This window comes from Schistocerca gregaria, chromosome 1 (assembly GCF_023897955.1).
Source record: "Schistocerca gregaria isolate iqSchGreg1 chromosome 1, iqSchGreg1.2, whole genome shotgun sequence".
NCBI classification, from domain to species: Eukaryota; Metazoa; Arthropoda; class Insecta; order Orthoptera; family Acrididae; genus Schistocerca; species Schistocerca gregaria.
Window position 1 is genome coordinate 10,545,495 of NC_064920.1, and position 19,345 is coordinate 10,564,839.

Genomic DNA, 19,345 nt, shown 5'->3' on the forward strand with positions numbered 1-19,345 from the left:
CAGAAATGTCAAAGGATTTGAAAAGCCTAGCACAAACTACTTGATCTTTTGAACAGCTTTCCTGTGGTACAACAAATTATAAGCACCCACAGCATAAGAAATTTTATATCCTTCACTTGTTCTATTGTTGCATCACTTTTTATTATGGGATCTGTAGAGGTAGGGTCCTTTTTGGAGCACTGAGTAGTGTATGTGCAGCTTTGCTTTCATTTAACAGTAGGGTATTATTGTACACCAAGGAAATTAGTTTGTTAATGGAGTCAGTTAACTCACTGCTCATTCTTTGAACCTACAGAATTTGGAAAAGGAGATTTGTTACATCTACAAAAAAATTAAGTAATGCTTTAGATATATTCAGAGGCAGATCATTGATCAGTTGGGCCTAAAGCACACTATAAGAACATGGCAACTTCAATTTCAATAAGCTCTTGGTGGTCTGGCGACCCATTTGATATATTTTGAACATTCAGTAGTGTAGTGAAATTATTATAAACCAGTGCATCAATAGAGCTGTTGCAGGTGGTCGCTATTCTAGTGGGCTCTCTGCCAATGTTTTACATGTTATGTGTAGCAGTAAGGTTGCTTGTGTTGTAAAGCCATCATCAGAGCCATTAGGAAGGAAGATTAAGGTTATCATCCTGCAACTGAAGAGGTCATTAGAGAAAGAGCAGCTCAGATGGGAAAAAGAGACAAAAGAAATTAGCTGTGTCCTATACAATTTTAATCTCAGACATTGCAAAAGTGAGCTCATTTTATGAGTAGCTGTACCACCCAGCACATTCTTCTGATCCATAAGATGTACAGATAGTGCAGCATGGTCTGACAGCTGTGAATCTGTTCTCTATCTTTAAACACCGTTTTATGTTGTATACTTAGTTTTACTTGAACATGATGGCCTAGTTTCAAACTATTTTCTCTTTTCCTGTACACTCTAATCAAGTAGCCATTAACATAACCTGTCCCTCTACAGGCACTGGAGACGCAGGAAAACAACATCACTGACCTTGTACCGAACTGGACTTGTAACAACACTAACAGATGCAGCAGTCATTCCAGCATCACAAGCCTCTATTTTTATCATGGTGATAACATTCTTTATGAGTTTTCTGGCAATCACAAAATAAATTGAAAAGTAATGTTGCAGTAACATTTTAAGTATTTTGCATTTTTGAATATAGAATACATATCGGCACCTACAGTGAGCGGCTAACAGATGTGGGGACCGAACGTCGCCCAGGATAAGCAGACACCTTGCACTTAGTACTAACGGCATCCATGTATCTTCGTAGGAGGTGGTGGTGGTGGTGGTGGTGGTGGTGGTAAGAGTGCGGGTGGGGGTGGGGGAGGGGGTGGGGGTGGGGGTGGGGGTGGGGCAGAAGAGTGGGTATACAGCAAGACATGCTCTGTGGCAGTGATGGTGGGCTTTGTAGCTAAATAATCTGGAGATAAAACAGAACCCAATTCTGAACCGGCTGTTGTAAGGAACAAAGTGTGCAAGAAGTGAAAGAAGTAACAGGCATTATTTCGAAAGCAACAAAAGATCCCTGGAAAGCTAGACAATGTAAAAGAGGAGAGGGCTAAACATGACATACACATGCTAGGAGTAATTGAAATAAAATGGCCTGAGAAAGGGGATTTATTAAGCAATAACTTTAGAATTTTACACTTGGAAGAAGAAGGAAGTTATCCAGGTGTAGAGATAGTACAAAGTAAAAGCGTAGCCATATGAGTTTAGTCGCTCACCACAGATCCGCATGTCACTTTGTAAGACATAGGTTAGCACTAGACATTCCTAGTACTGCCACGAGAGGCAGGTACACAGCAATCATGGCTGCTGACTGACAGCCACCCTATAGACACACCCACTTCAGTGTGCCACTATCTAAGTAGATAAGAGGCCACCACAAGCCAGCATCACCCCTCTTCAGTAGTGTGATCTATGTCTGCGAGCATTCTGCCTTTCTCTCAGTGGCTACAGTGTATTAATACTTGGCTACAGACCAGGACACACTAGATTTTGTGACTGGATCCACCAGGACTTGTGTTCTTGCACCTCTCTGAGTTAAGTAAACAATTTTTACCTAACAGTTGTTGTGTCTCTCATTCTCTGCCTTCTGCCTTTAACCCAAGCATCACTACACAATAAAAAAAATGGCGCTGATGAGATGTTTGCAAGTTGCTGGATTTGTGCCTTGCTGACAAAGTAACACAACAACAACAGTGTGTGTTTCTTATCTGTTTCATTGCTTGTGTACTGACCTTTTTGTGCTTCACAACATCCTGACCTGCAACTTGCTATTTTCATTGTTTTCTTTTACAGATGCAGATTTATTATTATTATTATTATTCTTTTCAGTGACTTCTAATTTGCACATTCTTTACAGCTCCAGTGTTTACATTTTATTTTTATTCAGTTGCTATTGTATACTACACCATTTCCAATGTACTGCAGGAAATGTCTCTAAGTCAAGATCTTCAGTTGCAGGCCCTGCAAATTCAACAACTTGTTGGATGAATAATGCAAGTGTGCCATTCCAAAAAAATCTACATCATTTGCTGCATCTCAAGTGGCACCACAACAGGCACCTCCTGTCTGGGCACCAAAGCTTCAGACATTCGAGACACAGCAGGAACACTGGCTGGAATTCCGTGCTCAGCTCAACACTCATTTCACTGCACATCATATCCGATTATGGACAGAAAACCTCAATTTTTTGGCAACACTAGACATCAAAATACACAAATTTGCGTGTAAATTCTTTCGCACCACCCAACCTGAAAGTGTATACTACAATGAATTGACTGCTGCGTTAGACAAATACTTTGATGAACAAGTGAACGTATGAATTTGGTAGATATAGCAGAATATGACAATTCAAGATGCTAATACCCACAATGAGTCTGATTCTAGATTCAGAGGGCAAATACCAAACTATCTGGACCCAAGTTTGAAGCAAGTGTTGAAATTAATAGAGTCTCAGAGCTCTTAGAAGAGTGTTCGACTAAGACTGTCTTCACATTTCCCTGTTTGTGGACCATATTGTCACTACAATTCATCTCTGCTCAACTGACTTTCCTTGCTATGCCACGTGCCTGCAAACAGGGATGAAAGCATACAGGTTGCGCGACCAGTTTGCGCACCGTGTGACGCCAAGTCATAGCTAGTGCTAGACTACACTGGTGTGCTGGCGAGTTAGCATGAGGAGTTAAATCTTGTCCTCCGTGCTTTATATCACAGAAGCAGCAGTCGTACCTCTCCTGTGACACAAAGTGTTTTCGCTGAGGCAAGCACCGACATGTACAATTAGTATTCTGCTGAGGCAAGCACTGACATGTACAATCAGTATGTCTGCAAAACTGAAAGTCAAACAAGCAATCTGTTCCTTATCTTAAGAGCGAGTGTAGGAATGTCAATGTCGTACTTTCAAAGCCATTTAGTATTAATCATTTTGTGAAGTCAGTGTCGTAATCAACGTCAAAGAAATCACCGAACTCTTCTCATATTTGGCAACCAAAAAACTTAAGTTTTTGACATTTTGTAGATTGCTAATTGCAAAATGCACACATGCAATTAAACATGGGAGCTTAAGTGACAGTTTTGAACAGACACATGTGTGAACTGTTAGGAAAGCATTAATTGAACAAGTCACAGACAACCCTCTCAGTTTACAATGATCACAAAATCCCAATTCTTATGATCTTACAGTATGCTGGAGTAATTGCAGGGTAGCAAATTGCATTAATCACTACAATGGAAAAATGACGAAAGTTGCAAATTTAACTTTCATTTACTTGATGACTACTTTTGGGTCATGGCCCATTTTCAAATCATCCAGATATATGACTTTATACGATACTGACTATATGGATGATTCCAAAATGGGCCCCGATCCAAAATTAGTCAAGTAAATTAAAGTAAAATTGGCAACTTTGGCTGCTTTTCTCTTGTATTGATTTGCCATTTTTCACAATGTTACAAAGATAGTTTCATTCAAAGTATTGCATTCAAAGGACAGTCGAGACATTTGTGATACTGATTTGTTCAATATTTTTGGGGGATGCAATACAGGACAACGCACTTTCTGCGAATTTTTCTGTACTTTAGGACAGTGTTTCAAAACTCTGTGCTGAATTCAGTGAACTTTTTCAGAACAGCCTATGTAAATCAACCAATTTTGAAGTGTAAATTATACTGAAGGCAACTACACAACCTCGGTTTTGTTGGGAACAGCCAACCTCTCAGGTAGGTAGAGAATAAGTGGTGCAACAATTGTTAACCTGACAGGACAAAGGCAATCACTCCAGTGCATTATGAAACTGTCTGACAAATTAAGACCGTGTGCTGATTTCAAATCAATAGTGAATCCTCAAAGAGTGAATTACTCATTTCCATTACCATGGCCTGATGAACTCAGGCAATGGTCGGGAATTAGATCAGCAAATAAGATACTAAAAGTAATAGAAGAGTATTGCTATTTGGGTAGAAAAATAACTGAAGATGCCTGTAGAGAGAACATAAAATGTAGTCTGGCAACAGTAGGACAAATATTTCTGAAACTGTGGAATATGCTAACGTCTAACATAAATTTAAGTGTTAGAAAGTCTTTCCCAAAGGTATTTGTCTACAGTGTAACCGTGTACAAAAGCGAAATGAGGACAATAATCAGTTGACACAGGTAAAAATAGAAGCTTTTGAAATGTGGTGCTATAGAAGAATGCTGAAGATAAGATGGGGGTACACTGAATAACTAATGAGGAAAATGAAATTTATGCTAGAATTGGACTAAAGGGGATCAGTTTTGATAGGATATATCTTGTGGCATCAAGGAACAGTCAGTATAGTAATGGATGAAAATGTGGGGAGTAAAACTTGTAGAGGGGGCCATAGGCTTGTGCACAGTAAGCTTGTTGAAATGGATGTAGGTAGCAGTAAATAAGCTGAGATAAAGAAGATTGTACAGGATCGACTAGTGTGGTAAGATGCATCAAACCAATGTTTGGATTGATGCCCATCCCACAGCCCTCCCCACCACCACCACAAACAGCAGCAGTAACCACTGTAACTGTACCTGATGATATCACTGGATCAGCACATTCAACACTGAGCACTGAAACTCTCGTACCTACAGCATCACTGCCTATCCCACTTTACCGAACAGGTAGGCCTCCAAACTCTATGAGTGGTGAAAAGGCACAAAATTTCCAACAACTTGGCACCTACTCCCAGTTTCACTGTCTTTCAATCACTTTCCACAGATGTACATACCAGTAGCACGTGAACTGCTGACCAGCCTCGTCATGAGTTTGGATTTAGACAGCACAGAGACACGAGGAAAGCTATCACAGTGTTACGACAGATTATGGACAAATTGCTAGATGTAAGAAAGCCATTATTTATTGCATTTGTAGACCTGCAAAAACCCTCTGACAATGGTTTAGTGAAGATTATGTCTAGCACTGATCTACAGTTTGGAGACAGCTGAATTGTATATAAATTGTATAAAAAGCAGAGAGGCATCATACAGTCAAAAGGCAAGGAGAAAAGAGTACTTCTAACACACAAATTGTCACTAATTTGTTCAACACATATACTGACAGAGGCGTTGAGGAAAATGTAAAAAGGATATGGAAGGGGTTGAAAACTAAGAGAATGGAAACCAAAATAATAAGATTTGCTGATGACATAGCTATTATTAAGTATAACGATGGGCAACTGAAAGAAAAGGAAATTTGAAGAATGAACATGATCTTCTAGGAAAAATATGACAGGAAAATTAGTACAAAGAAATCCAAATTAATGATATGTAACCAACAACATATCACAGCTGGCATTATAATTAATGATATACCATTCAGACAAGTACCTTTAACTACTTTGATGTTCAGCTTACGTAAATAGCTCAATTACACGGGCTAAAGCAGCCTATTAAAAGAAAAAGGTACCACTTACAGCAAAGAATCTAGTTGTATAGATCAAAAACTGATTTATTAATGGTTTTGTCTCGAGTGTGGCCTTGCACGACTCCGAAATGTGGGCTATTGGTGCATGTGACAAGGCATTTCTGGAGGCATTTGAAAGGCGGTGCTGGAGAAGAATTTGAAAGATCTGCTCACTACAGAAAATAAGATATTGATTAACTGGCCACCTCCAGTGTCAACAGTTTTCTTGTTAACACAGTGGATGGAACCACCTGAGGAAAGAAAGGAAGAGACCTAAAATCCAAAACTCCTAATGGATTGGATGTGATAAGAGCATGCTCAAGTGAAGAAGTGAAAAGAGTAACAGGGAACAGAGAGGACTGGAGAAGAAGAATCTTCAGACTGAAACCTAAGAAGACTCCAGAATAAGTAACACAGGGTCCTCAGGATGAACACTATGTTCTCATGCTGCTTTTCCATATATGCCAGTGTAGTAAGACTACAGTGCCACCATCCAACATATATGAGTGGATTCAATAGCTAAGAATATACCTTGCAGTGCAATGAATTATGGAAGCAATAATTTGTTAAATGTCAAAATAAATGACACTGCTTTAAAATGTTTCCACTGGTTTTCTTATGGTACTTTGGGCAGACTAAGCAGCTGGGCTTGTTTGCTGGGGCATGTGTTCATACTTTTTAGAAGAATTAGTAGCAGAGGTTTCTGTCATCCTCAGAATGTTGACAACCGAGACAAGAGATCTGAGCCCTGAGACACACGAAAGTCCACTGCCAGACACAGTAAAAGTCACTACACAGCGGCAAGTCTCACAGCACCAGGCACCAATGCACACTACTGGGTTTCCCAAATATGATGCAAGCTATTGATGAGTGAGTGTCATTCACTCACTCTACTGCACTGCCTGTAATTTACATAATGTGGCACATTCATTATACAAACACCACAGGATTATGGGTGGCTGAACCCCTTTTTTCCCCCTTAAACCTGGCCAACAACAGGTCAGAGGTACAGTAGTAATTAATTTAATAATGACTACACAAGAATTGTGAAAAAAGACAGGTTTTAGTTTTAAGATCTCAACATGTCTACAAGAATAATATTACTTAACTGTAAAATATGTATTCACTCCATCCCCCTTCAAAAAAGAACATACTCACCACACACATTACAAAAAGTAACGAATACAGAGGAGATGCTGAGTCATGACAGGCACAACAAGAAGACATTCACAATTAAAGCTTTCGACCATTGGCCTTCAACAACTTCAACAACAACAACACACACACACACACACACACCAACACACACACACACACACACACACACACACACACACACACAGCACATGCAAACACAACTCACACACGACTGCAATCTCAGGCAGCTGAAATCACACTGTGAGCAGCAGCACCACCAGTGCATGACGGGAGTGACGAATGGGTGGGGGTGAGGAGGAGGCTGGGGTGGGGAGGGGGAGGGATAGTATGGTGGGGCTTGTGGAATGACGGCTGATGGCTGTGTAGTGCTGGAATGGGAACAGAGCAGGGGCTGGATGGGTGACGACAGTGACTAACGAAGGTTGAGGCGAGGAGGGTTACGGGAACGTAGGTTGTACTGCAGGTAAAGTTCCCACCTGCACAATTCAGAAAAGCTGGTGTCGGTGGGAAGGATCCATATGGCATTCCATCCTGAATTTTCCATTGTTTTGTTAAAAATTAAACAATGGAAGATCTATGGCTGAGCAAAAGTAATTGTATGAGGAAATATCATTACTCACTGAAAGCAAGAGGCACTTAGAAAAGGACAATAACTTTTTTTTTTTTTTTTTGCAAATCATGATTATGTTACTATTAATTTTTAAGTGCTACCTGCTGTCTGCTAGCAGGTACTGATAACAGTACAAAACATACTGCTACAAACAGTTAGTTTCAAGCCAGGTTTAAATTAGAGTATAGGTGCCTCAGTTACACATTCACTGCCACACAAAATCAAGAGGTCATAATCCCAAGCACTGTCTTCTGCACACTAAGTCAATGACAAGGGCCCCGTACATTCGACAAATGTGAAAATAAGTACATAGCAAAATTAGTTATTACCTCAGGAGCTAGGTTCTGCAAATGTAGAATTAGACCTGGCACACACAAAATATGTATTAAAAACATTGTCATCAGTTTCTCTGAAAAATTTGCAGATACTAGTGGCCGCAGTGCTAATGTTATAATTGCTGATAGTGACACATGTTTCAGTGTCACTTTTGAACGTCCAAGACCTCGTATCAACAGTGTCTGAAAAAAAAAAAAGAGGAGTCAATAACTGCAAAACTAGAACAAGAACATAAAAAATGAAAATCTATTTTCGTCAAAAGTCACATAAACAAGAATGACAACTTTGTAGTCCTTTTTTGAACTAAATTGCTCATACTCATGCTTGCGCGTGCACACTCGGTTCTGCAGCTTGTCTAGAGGGGTTATGGCATGTGGATTAAATATCACTTTGTGTTATTCAGGGTCTTGCACAAGGTCTTTCCTTCTTTACTTATCTGATCCTCTGCTGTCATCCCTATTTCATCTCTGAACTCTGAAACTCTCAACAGCCTCCAGTGCGTTCAATTTATGTAGGTCTTATCTCGTTAATTTCCCACTTTTCTGCAATTTCTTCACCTTTAATCTGCAGTTTGATAACTAGTAAATCGTTGTAAGAGACTACTGCTGTCCCTGGAAATGTATCAATGTTTAAAATTTGGTTTTGTTATCTCTGTCTTACCATTATATTGTCACATCAAAACTAGAATCAAGTCCAAATCCGACAGCAGGGTTGTCGATGAGGTATATCATTTATCAGTGAAATTAAGTTTATTACAAGCATCAGTGTGTAACATCGAAAATGCAGGATGCATGGTACCTGCTACCGATACATAAATTGTTTTGCTGAATTTTATGAAAATATTTGTAATTTATATGCTTTCTTTTAATAAGTAAGGACATTGGTTCACTGTATGTGTAAACTTAGGTAGAAGTGTGTTGACATTTCATTGTATTTATCTGTGTCTTACTGTGAAACTTAAAAGCTCCGGGGAAAAGCCAAAGGAATTATTATTTGCATCGATTAGCAATGATAATAGCAGTGCTCGTGCATTGTAAAATCTTCAGGTAGGGAGTTGCGCAGAGCACAGGGAGAGGAGGAGACAGGTTCCTGCGCTTCCAGCATGCGGAAGAAGTATGGTGTTAACACTCTCGCAGTAGGGAGTACCGTTTCGGCGGCACCGTGTACGCGTGCCGGACAGATGTCTAGTAGCAGGAGTAAGGACAGTGGATGGGCGGAAGAGGTTGTATTAATTACGTTTGCACGTTCCTGTAAGTTAGCCGTGCTCCCCAAGATGCTACCGTCTTCAACAGCAGCAGCAGCAGTTCCAGCAACACAGATTCGTCGGCGGCTCAGAGTTTCGCAGTATGCACAGCATTGAAGTAAGACTGTTCATTGGTAGAAAGTATTAACGGCTAACCCAGCAGCACAACTGAATGTGATTTGATTGATAAAATTTATTTAAATAATAATCAGTTAAACTTAGGGTGATTGTGTCCTCATCGACTTCAGACATTGTTACCAAGCAGGGTCCTTGTTCCTTTTTTCTTCCCTTATATGCTAACCGAGTGTCATGAGAAACTAATTGAATAGTTACAGCCAGTTTATTAATGAATAATTTCACTTTTAAGAATTTTAGCCTCAGTCTACTTTCAAATACTGTTGTAGAACAGACGTATCAGTATATGAGTAAAGTAAAGCAATTTCGTTTTTTAAGTTTGAGACTCAATCACTGGAAAAAAACCAAATCAAAAGAAATGCACAAATTAAGAGTGGGGAAATTTTATTTATTTTACATATAGCTTGGAGCACATGGCTGTTTGGTTCGGTACATAGTCTATTATTTATTTCTGTTCAAGTCAGCAAAAACAGGCTCAGTTGTTCAGACAATAATAGGAAATCCAACTTGCAAAATAAGTACCTGCAAAGTAAAAAGTGCTTGCTTTTTTCTAAATTTCTTTGATGATGTTATGTTGAGGTCACTGAAAGTCATTGTTCATATAACGAAGTTCAATACTAACATACAGTTTATTGCATTCGTCCCCCCCCCCCCCCCCCCCCCAAAAAAAATTTAGTGACAAACATATCGTAGGAGTGACAACCTTCAGTTGCCACATTAGTGTTTAAAATACACGTTTTTCTTTCCCATCATCTTATACAGGATTTTGGAAGTAAATTGCACTAGTAGGTTGGCGACAGTTAATTATGTCCTTTTTGTTCATTAGTGTAACTTTTGGATTCAATCAGTGGTACCCCTTTTCAGTCCAGTGTTGTTCGTGAGTGAATTCACAAAATAACATTCATTTTTCCAGTTTATAACCCTGTTTGGTTTAATTACTTTTAATTTCTGTAGACTTTTCCATCAGAAGGGTCTGTTGTACACTTTCCTCCTACTTATGGGTATTATTTCTTCAGGAAAGATAGCCTTACCAGTTTAGTGAAAATCCTACAGGCACACACACACAATCTGCGGTCATATTTTATATCGCTAGCACGATATGCCGATTAGTAAGGGGCAGGTTACAAGTGTACATCCAGATCAGAATTGAGATCCTGGATGGAGAGTGCAGCAATTTACACGTACACTGAATATTCTGGAGTGTCCAAACAATACACACGTAAAAAATGTCACGAACCTTCTAGAAAAGAAAACTAAATGACAAATAATTGTGCCTGGTTGTGTTTCAACTGGTGACCAAGTAGCACATCAGTCGATGACACTAACTGCTTCACTATGCTGCACCCAGCACAGCTTCTCCACGAGAAACAGCAACGCCATTCTAACTGGAACTGACTGTACCTCCCTGGATTTCAATCTCGTCTATCACGTACTTGGGGTTTCAACTCTCTCAGGAGGGTATTCGTCCACTTCAGCAAACTGTCGCTGTGATCGATGTCCTTCCTCAGCCTACATCTGTAAAGGGACTGCAGGCCTCCTTGGGGAAAATAGCATACTATCACAAGTTTTTACCATCTGATGCTTCAGTGGCTCAGCCGTTGCATAGCCTTTTCACTGGTCCGCGTCATGCGATGCGGCTTTCCAGAAATTGAAGACTATCCTGAAACAGGCCCCGTGTCTGGCTACTTATCAACCTAGCCAACACCTTGTTCTTGCCAAGGATGCCTCTCAATACAGGATCGGTGCAGTCCTTGCGCGCCGTTTTTCTGATGGTTCTGAACAACCCATTGCTTATGCCTCCAAAACGCTCACAGATGCCGAACAAAAGTATTCTCAAATTGAAAAAGAAGCTTTGGCCATTATATACGCTCTTCATAAGTTTGGTGTTTTTCTCTATGGATCCAAATGTCATCTTGTTATGGATCACAAACCACTTTTTTTCTTGTTTCATCCATCGACGTCACTTCCCGACAAGGCTGCACACTGCCTCCAGCGTTGGGCTCTTTACTTGTCTCGTTTCAATTATGAGATTCATTTCTGGCGGACGGCTCAACATGCAAATGCCGATACACTATCTCGCCTTCCCATGGGTCCTTATCTGGCATTCGATAGGGACGAACTTTTGTGTTTCCACCTGGATGTTGCCGAGCAGCGGATTGTGGACGAATTCCCCATCACCGGGGGCCGGCTGGTGGCTGCTACAGGTTCTGACCCTACCCTCTCCCAGGTTTTACACTGTATTCAGAAGGGTTGGCCAGATCGTCCGTCCACTAAGGCTTCTGATCCGCTGCTGAACTACTATGCTTTGCGTTACCGCCTCACGGCTAGGGATGCTGTTATCCTCCTTTCCACCGAAAATGCTTTGCCGCGTGTTGTGGTACCTGCGTCTTTGCGTGCTTCGGTCTTGCGACTCCTTCACCAAGGGCACTAGGGTGTCTCTTGCACAAAATCTCTGGCGCGCCGTCATGTGTACTGGCCCGGCATCGACTCTGAAATCGCACACATGGTCGCTGCCTGCGGCCCTTGTGCGTCACCGGCCGCTGCCCCAAACTCATCTTTGTCACCGTGGCCTTTGCCTGAGAAGCCCTGGGAGCGTATTCATGCTGACTTCGCGGGACCTTTTTTAGGTACTTATTGGCTTCTCATTATTGACAGTTACTCTAACTTTCCTTTCATTGTCCATTGCACGTTGCCTACCACCGCGGCAACCACCAATGCTCTAGCTCGCATTTTCTCTTTGGAAGGCCTTCCCTCTACTCTTGTTACTGATAATGGTCCACAATTTGCCTCTTCCGATTTTGCGGATTTTTGTGCCCATCACGGCGGCCTGCGTGTCACGGCCCCTCCCATCCACAGTCAAATACATCGCTGGCCGCACTTCTCCGGGCGGCTCGCGGCTACCATCACTGGCCGCCTTCGTGCGCGCGTTTGTCAGCACACAGCAACTGGCTACGCCAGGAAACATTGCGACTGGTTTTTCCCTGGAAAACAGCAACCCCAGCCGACGGCACCATTAACTAGCAAGCCTTATATAAACCCACCTGCCGTCGCAAACGACAGTTCTCATCGGGAAGTGCAGTACACCATGTTCCAGCTGCTTGTGGATCACTCACCGCACCACTCGAGTTTACCTGGCTGCTCGGCGGAAATCTTGCGACTTCACTTGGAGAGACTGAACTTCACTGGACTTCGGAATAATTCCGGAACGTGCACCCCACCATGCACGTTTGGACATTGGTATAACCAAACTTTAATTATGCTTTACTTCTGAGTGTGAGCCTGGGTAGACGGTTGGCTAACATAATTGTTAAAAAGTAATTTGTGATTTAATAAACCAGACTGAAGAGGTTATTGTGTTATTCCTGGTTATAACATTCGAGATACTGGAATCTCTCATTACTCACAACGCAGTCCTCTCAGCACAAGAACTGATGCCACCAGGAGATGTGCCCATGCACGAACCAGATGACCATCATCTGTCGGAGGAACTCTACTGGCCTTCTCCTCCTACAGACGTGGACACATCACCCATGTTATAACAACAGGACTTGCTGCAACGGGCAGATTGGTGCATGGGGCCGCAGCAGATTTGACCCCCACATCTCCTGTCATCTTGACCCGTTATCATCGGGGACACTTCCGTCCGTACGGGAAGCCTCCTCCTCAAGACTTTATGGCCTGTCAAACAACACCTATGGACATCAGCAATCTACAGGCCACCTCCATCAAGACCTGTGCAAAAACTTCAAAGGGGAGAAAAGTGTTGTGACTCGCCGATCTTTCAAAGTTACACGCGTCCTCTACATGTGACGCTGGCTGCCAGCCATGCAGCAGCAGCGCCACCTAAGCGGCCAGCCAACCAGCGGCTGCCAGACTCGGGCTCAGCTTATGACTTGACTGTTAAAGTGACACACGTCTTACTCTGTTTACTTGATCTGTGACTTTCATGTATTGCTTCATCTTTGAAATACATTTGTTCAACTTGAAGTTGTAGCACATACCTTCAAGGATAAGTAGTTGCTGCTGATGAAAATTAGTGTTTTAAGTTCTCACAGTGTATCTACAATGCTTATGACTGTCACTGGCATATATTTTACTTCTGGGAAAATGAGTGGCAGTTTGCAGTCAAAAAAGCTTCACAGTATAACGGATTGTCCAAACTGACGACTGTAACTCATCTTTTCAATGGTGGGATATCAATGTCTCCAACGGCAAACTACTGCCCACAGAAATCTTTGTTATGTGTGCTTTTTGATAGAGTTTAGTCAAGATGAAGCTCTAATATTCCAGTCTGTGACCATCTATAATGCCTGTAAGAAGTCCAATCTGAACAGAAAATTATGACTATGCTCTAACAAAACAATGAAGTGAAAGAACTGTGTTCTGTCACTGATAGTCATTTTTTAATTACATGTTACTGTCAGTCAGTTATATTTTCATTTCTGACTTTTAACATAATCGCTTTAATAACACAAAGCATAAGTCTTCTTTAGTTGCAAGTGATAGCATCCCACATCACAAAAACAGAAGTCCCTGAGTTGACTGAGGCTGAAGAGGCTGGTCACCGTTGATTACACCAAAGAGACTTCCTGACATCGAGGTGACTGTCATCCATGCAAGATTTTCACCTGTGGCAGTCTCAACTCCACAGACAATCAACTTGCTTAATCTTCTCGAACTCGGCAGCTAGACAAGTAGCTAGTGCTTCTTTACAATGACATTAAATAGGTGGGGGGGGGGGGGGGGGGGGGGGCCTCATCCAGGGTATGGCGATGAGCTTTCTCCCTCAGATCTATTACAATCATATGCAGTTGACTAGTGCAAATGGAACCACTGTGATGGTTAACATCATTGAAAACTTGTCTTCTTTTTCTGTTTTAGCATAAAATGTGTCAAGAGCTCCCACAGTGGAAACATAACAATGTGTTGTTCTCTGTCCTCCAAAGGTCTGTTCCTCTGTTAGATATTATATTTAGCGGAAGAGTTGGTTGTACCTGCACTGGTTAGGTGCTCGTTTGTCATTTAACAGTTGCAGCGTAAATCTGAGAGGCCGTGTCCATTCTTTTTGGCACAGCTGCTTGGTGGCAGAGATACATACATAAGTTCTATACATTACTTTGTCAACATTTTCTATTATCTCCTGTTATATGGGCTGGATAGTTAAGGCTGCTCCCTCTTTCTTATTCAGTCTGACATTTATGGCTACCATAAAATGCTATCTCTCTTCTCTTACAACCTGGTATATGAGAGAGGCGAGCTCATGGGGGTCATCCGCAACTGCCATAGAGGCCACATTCAGGAGTCAGCCATATGGTTTTTTATCCAACTCTTTTCTGTTGCATTTCCTCAATGCACTGGCACCATTTGATGAATTCTTCTGTTGCTGTGACATCCTTTACCAGACGAACTTGGTACCCATCCTCTGTGACTCCCTTTTATCACGTGTGTGGTTTTGTAAGCATCTGCCTTATTCAAATCCGTAATTTGGCATTGAGCTAAAACAAACTGCCTCATTTTCCATGACATTGGGCCTGTTTAATTTTTCTTCTGCAAAGTGGACTTACCACTGATTGTCGCCAAACATTTTCTTGGATCTGGTCTAAAATGTATCCCAAGAACTGAGCTCTCCTTCACTCTTCTCGAACCAATCTCAGCGCTTCCATCCAAATAAAGTACGCCTTTATTAAACACATCATATCATCCGACATGTTGTATCTGGTGACTCGGTCAAATCCTTTGAGCCATTTCATTGGGTACTAACCAGCTTCTCCAGAAAACACTAATAGATGCCTGATGTGCAGCTAACTAAATGCTGTTTTTGAATCCAATGGTCTCTTGAGTATATGGACTGTGGGAACAACATACTGTTAGTATTTTGGTTCCAGTCTGTGTCGGCAATGGCTCTTATGTTGCACTATTGGGGCCACGGTGATGTAGATGTTTTGAAGTATCTCGTGTGTCAACCAAACAATGCCATGTTGCAACCACAACAAAGCCCACATACAAAAGCAGTGTCCTCAATTAAGTAAAAAACTTAGCAGTGAATGCACATTGATTATGAACACCAACATACAGCCAGAACACAACAGAACTTCTGGACAAAGAGTGTAGCTTTTATACAAACATCAAATGTTCCAGGATATATTTTGAGAATCTTCCAGAAATGATAAAAACAAAAAGACAAATAACTGCAGCTGGTCGTGTTTGAACTGGCAACCCACCGCACACAAGCCAGTGACAGTAACGACTACACCACAATGCAACCACCAACGCTATTGGGGATATACCGGTACCCACAATCGACCCGAAACATTCCAGTGTTTACTGACCTCCTATTTATACAACTTTCTTCCACAATTCTTAACTCAAATCTTAGCGATGATTAAATTATGCTCTATGCAAAATTTTGCCAGGCAGCTTCCTCTTTCATTTCATTGCCCCAGTCCTTGTTCTACTATTTTTCCTCTTCCTTTTCCTACTACTGAACTCCAGTTACTCATCACAATTAAATGTTTGTCTTATGTAACTATCTGAATTTTGATTTATGTTATTATACATTCTTCCTGACTCTTCACTTGTGGAGCTTGTTGGAATATAAACTTGTAGTAATGTGTTGCGTGTTGGCTTCATGTCTTGTCTTGGCTACAATAATGCGTTCACTACGCTGTTCGTAGTAGCTTACACACATTTCTATTTTCTTATTCATTATTAGCCCCTTTCTCTATTATCCCCATTTAATTCTGTGTTTATAACTCTATTTTTCCTGATGATAATATTCTCTCGAGCACTTCTTGCTCAGAGATCAGAATGGTGGTTTATTTTACCACTGGAATATTTTACTGACAAGAATGCCATCATCAGTAAGCTGTACAGTACAGCTGCAAGCAGTCAAGAAAAAAGTAGTGGCTATAGTATACCCTTTCTTTTAGCCTTTCACAGTACCAGCATGGAAATGCCATGTTGGCTAATGACCTAGTAGATAGTGTAGGAAGTTCCATGTGACTTTTCGGAGATGATGCTGTAGTATACAGAAAAGTTGTAGCATTAGAAAATCGCAGCAAATTGCAGGAAGATCTGCAGAAGTTAGGAACTTGGTGCAGGGAGCGGCAACTGATCCTTAGCATAGATAAATGTAATGCATTGTGAATACATAGAAAGAAGAATCCTTTATTGTATGATTATAAGATAGCTGAACAAACACTGGTAGCAGTTACTTCTGTAAAATATCTGGGAGTATGCATGCGAAACGATTTGAAGTGGAATGAACATATAAAATTAATTGTTTGTAAGATGGGGGCCAGGTTGAGATTCATTGGGAGAGTCCTTAGAAAAAGTAGTCAATCAACAAAGGAGGTGGCTTACAAAACACTCGTTCGACCTATACTTGAGTATTGCTTATCAGTGTGGGTTCCATACCAGGTTGGGTTGATGGAGGACATAGAGAAGATCCAAAGTAGAGTGGCACATTTCGTCACAGGGTTATTTGATAAGCGTGATAGCGTTACGGAGATGTTTAGCAAACTCAAGTTGCAGACTCTGCAAGAGAGGTGCTCTGCATCGTGGTGTAGCTTGCTGTCCAGGTTACGAGACGGTGTGTTTCTGGATGAGGTATCGAATACATTGCTTCCCGCTACTTATACCTCCCGAGGAGATCACAAATGTAAAATCAGAGAGATTCGAGCGTGCATGGAGGCTTTCAGGCAGTCGTTCTTCCCGCGAACCATATGTGACTGGAAAAGGAAAGGGAGGTAATGACAGTGGCACGTAAAGTGCCCTCCACCACACACCGTTGGGCGGCTTGCGGAGTATACATGTAGATGTAGATGTAGGCTAACATTACAAAGCCATAAAAGTCAACCATCCTAACTGTTGCCTCTGCAACTACTGAAAAGGCTGTTGCCCTTCTTCAGAAACATGTCTGTATGGCCTCTCCAGAGATACCACTCTAGAATGGTTGCATCTATGGAACAACATTCTGTATCTGAAAAAGATTATTTCTGTCACCAATTTAGCATTGACTGATGATGCTGTGCTATTATCAGAGGACACGGAAACACACAAGTTAAAACCTTGGAGGAGAGATTGCCATCTGAGAAGTTAACATGTTGTTGTTGTTGTTGTCTTCAGTCCTGAGACTGGTTTGATGCAGCTCTCCATGCTACTCTATCCTGTGCAAGCTTTTTCATATCCCAGTACTTACTGCAACCTACATCCTTCTTAATCTGCTTAGTGTATTCATATCTTGATCTCCCTCTACGATTTCTATCCTCCACGCTGCCCCCCAATGCTAAATTTGTGATCCCTTGATGCCTCAGAACATGTCCTACCAACTGGTCCCTTCTTCTTGTCACGTTGTGCCACAAACTCCTCTTCTCCCCAATTCTATTCAATACCTCCTCATTAGTTATGTGATCTACCCATCTAATCACCAGCATTATTCTGTAGCACCACATTTCGAAAGCTTCTATTCTCTTCTTGTCACATGGCTACACTCCATACAAATACTTCCAGAAACGACTTCCTGACACTTAAATATATACTCAATGTTAACAAATTTCTCTTCTTCAGAAACGCTTTCCTTGCCATTGCCAGTCTACATTTTATATCTTCTCTACTTCCACCATCATCAGTTATTTTGCTCCCCAAATAGGAAAACTCCTTTATTACTTTAAGTGTCTCATTTCCTAATCTAATTCCCTCATCATCACCCGACTTAATTCAACTACATTCCATTATCCTCATTTTGTTTTTGTTGATGTTCATCTTATATCCTGCTTTCAAGACACTGTCCATTCCATTCAACTGCTCTTCCAAGTCCTTTGCTGTCTCTGATAGAATTACAATGTCATCGGCGAACCTCAAAGTTTTTATTTCTTCTCCATGGATTTTAATACCTACTCCGAATTTTTCTTTCATTTCCTTTACTGCTTGTTCAATATACATATTGAATAACGTCGGGGAGAGGCTACAACCCTGTCTCACTCTGTTCCCAACCACTGCTTCCCTTTCGTACCCCTCAACTCTTATAACTGCCATCTGCTTTCTGTACAAATTGTAAATAGCCTTTCGCTCCCTTTATTTTACCCCTGCCACCTTTAGAATTTGAAAGAGAGTATTCCAATCAACATTGTCCTAAGCTTTCTCTCAGTTTACAAATGCTAGAAATTTAGGGTTGCCTTTCCTTAATCTATTTTCTAAGATAAGTCATAGGGTCAGTATTGCCTCACGTGTTCCAACATTTCTGTGGAATCCAAACTGATCTTCGCCGAGGATGGCTTCTACCAGTTTTTCCTTTCGTCTGTAAAGAATTCGCATTAGTATTTTGCAGCTGTGACTTATTAAACTGATAGTTCAGTAATTTTCACATCTGTCAACACCTTTTTTTTGGGATCGGAATTATTATATTCTTCTTGAAATCTGAGGGTATTTTGCCTGTCTCATAGATTTTGTTCACCAGATGGTAGAGTTTTGTCAGGACTGGCTCTCACAAGGCTGTCAGTAGTTCTATTGGAATGTTGTCTACTGCCGGGGCCTTGTTTCGACTCAGGTCTTTCAGTGTTCTTTCAAACTCTTCACGCAGTATCGTATCTCCCATTTCATCTTCATCTACATCCTCTTCCATTTTCATAATATTGTCCTCAAGTACATCGCCCTTGTACAGACCCTCTATATACTCCTTCCACCTTTCTGCTTTCCCTTCTTTGCTTAGAACTGAGTTTCCATCTGAGCTCTTGATATTCATACAAGTGGCTCTCTTTTCTCCAAAGGTCTCTTTAATTTTCCTGTAGGCAGTATCTATGTTACCCCTAGTGAGATAAGCCGCTACATCGTTACATTTGTCCTCTAGCCATCCCTGCTTAGCCATTTTGCACTTCCTGTCGATCTCATTTTTGAGACGTTTGTATTCCTTTTTGCCTGCTTCA

General features: G+C 41.3%; 1 protein-coding gene across 1 annotated transcript in view; it reads right to left on the reverse strand.

Annotated features, from left to right (window-relative positions):
• Positions 1-19,345, reverse strand: part of LOC126323250 (ubiquitin-protein ligase E3B) — a 280,679-nt gene that overhangs the window by 209,712 nt on the left and 51,622 nt on the right. Inside the window, exon 4 of the mRNA XM_049994667.1 lies at positions 8,038-8,226. Within this exon, the coding sequence (XP_049850624.1) occupies positions 8,038-8,226 (189 nt within the window). The remainder of the gene's footprint in view (positions 1-8,037; positions 8,227-19,345) is intronic.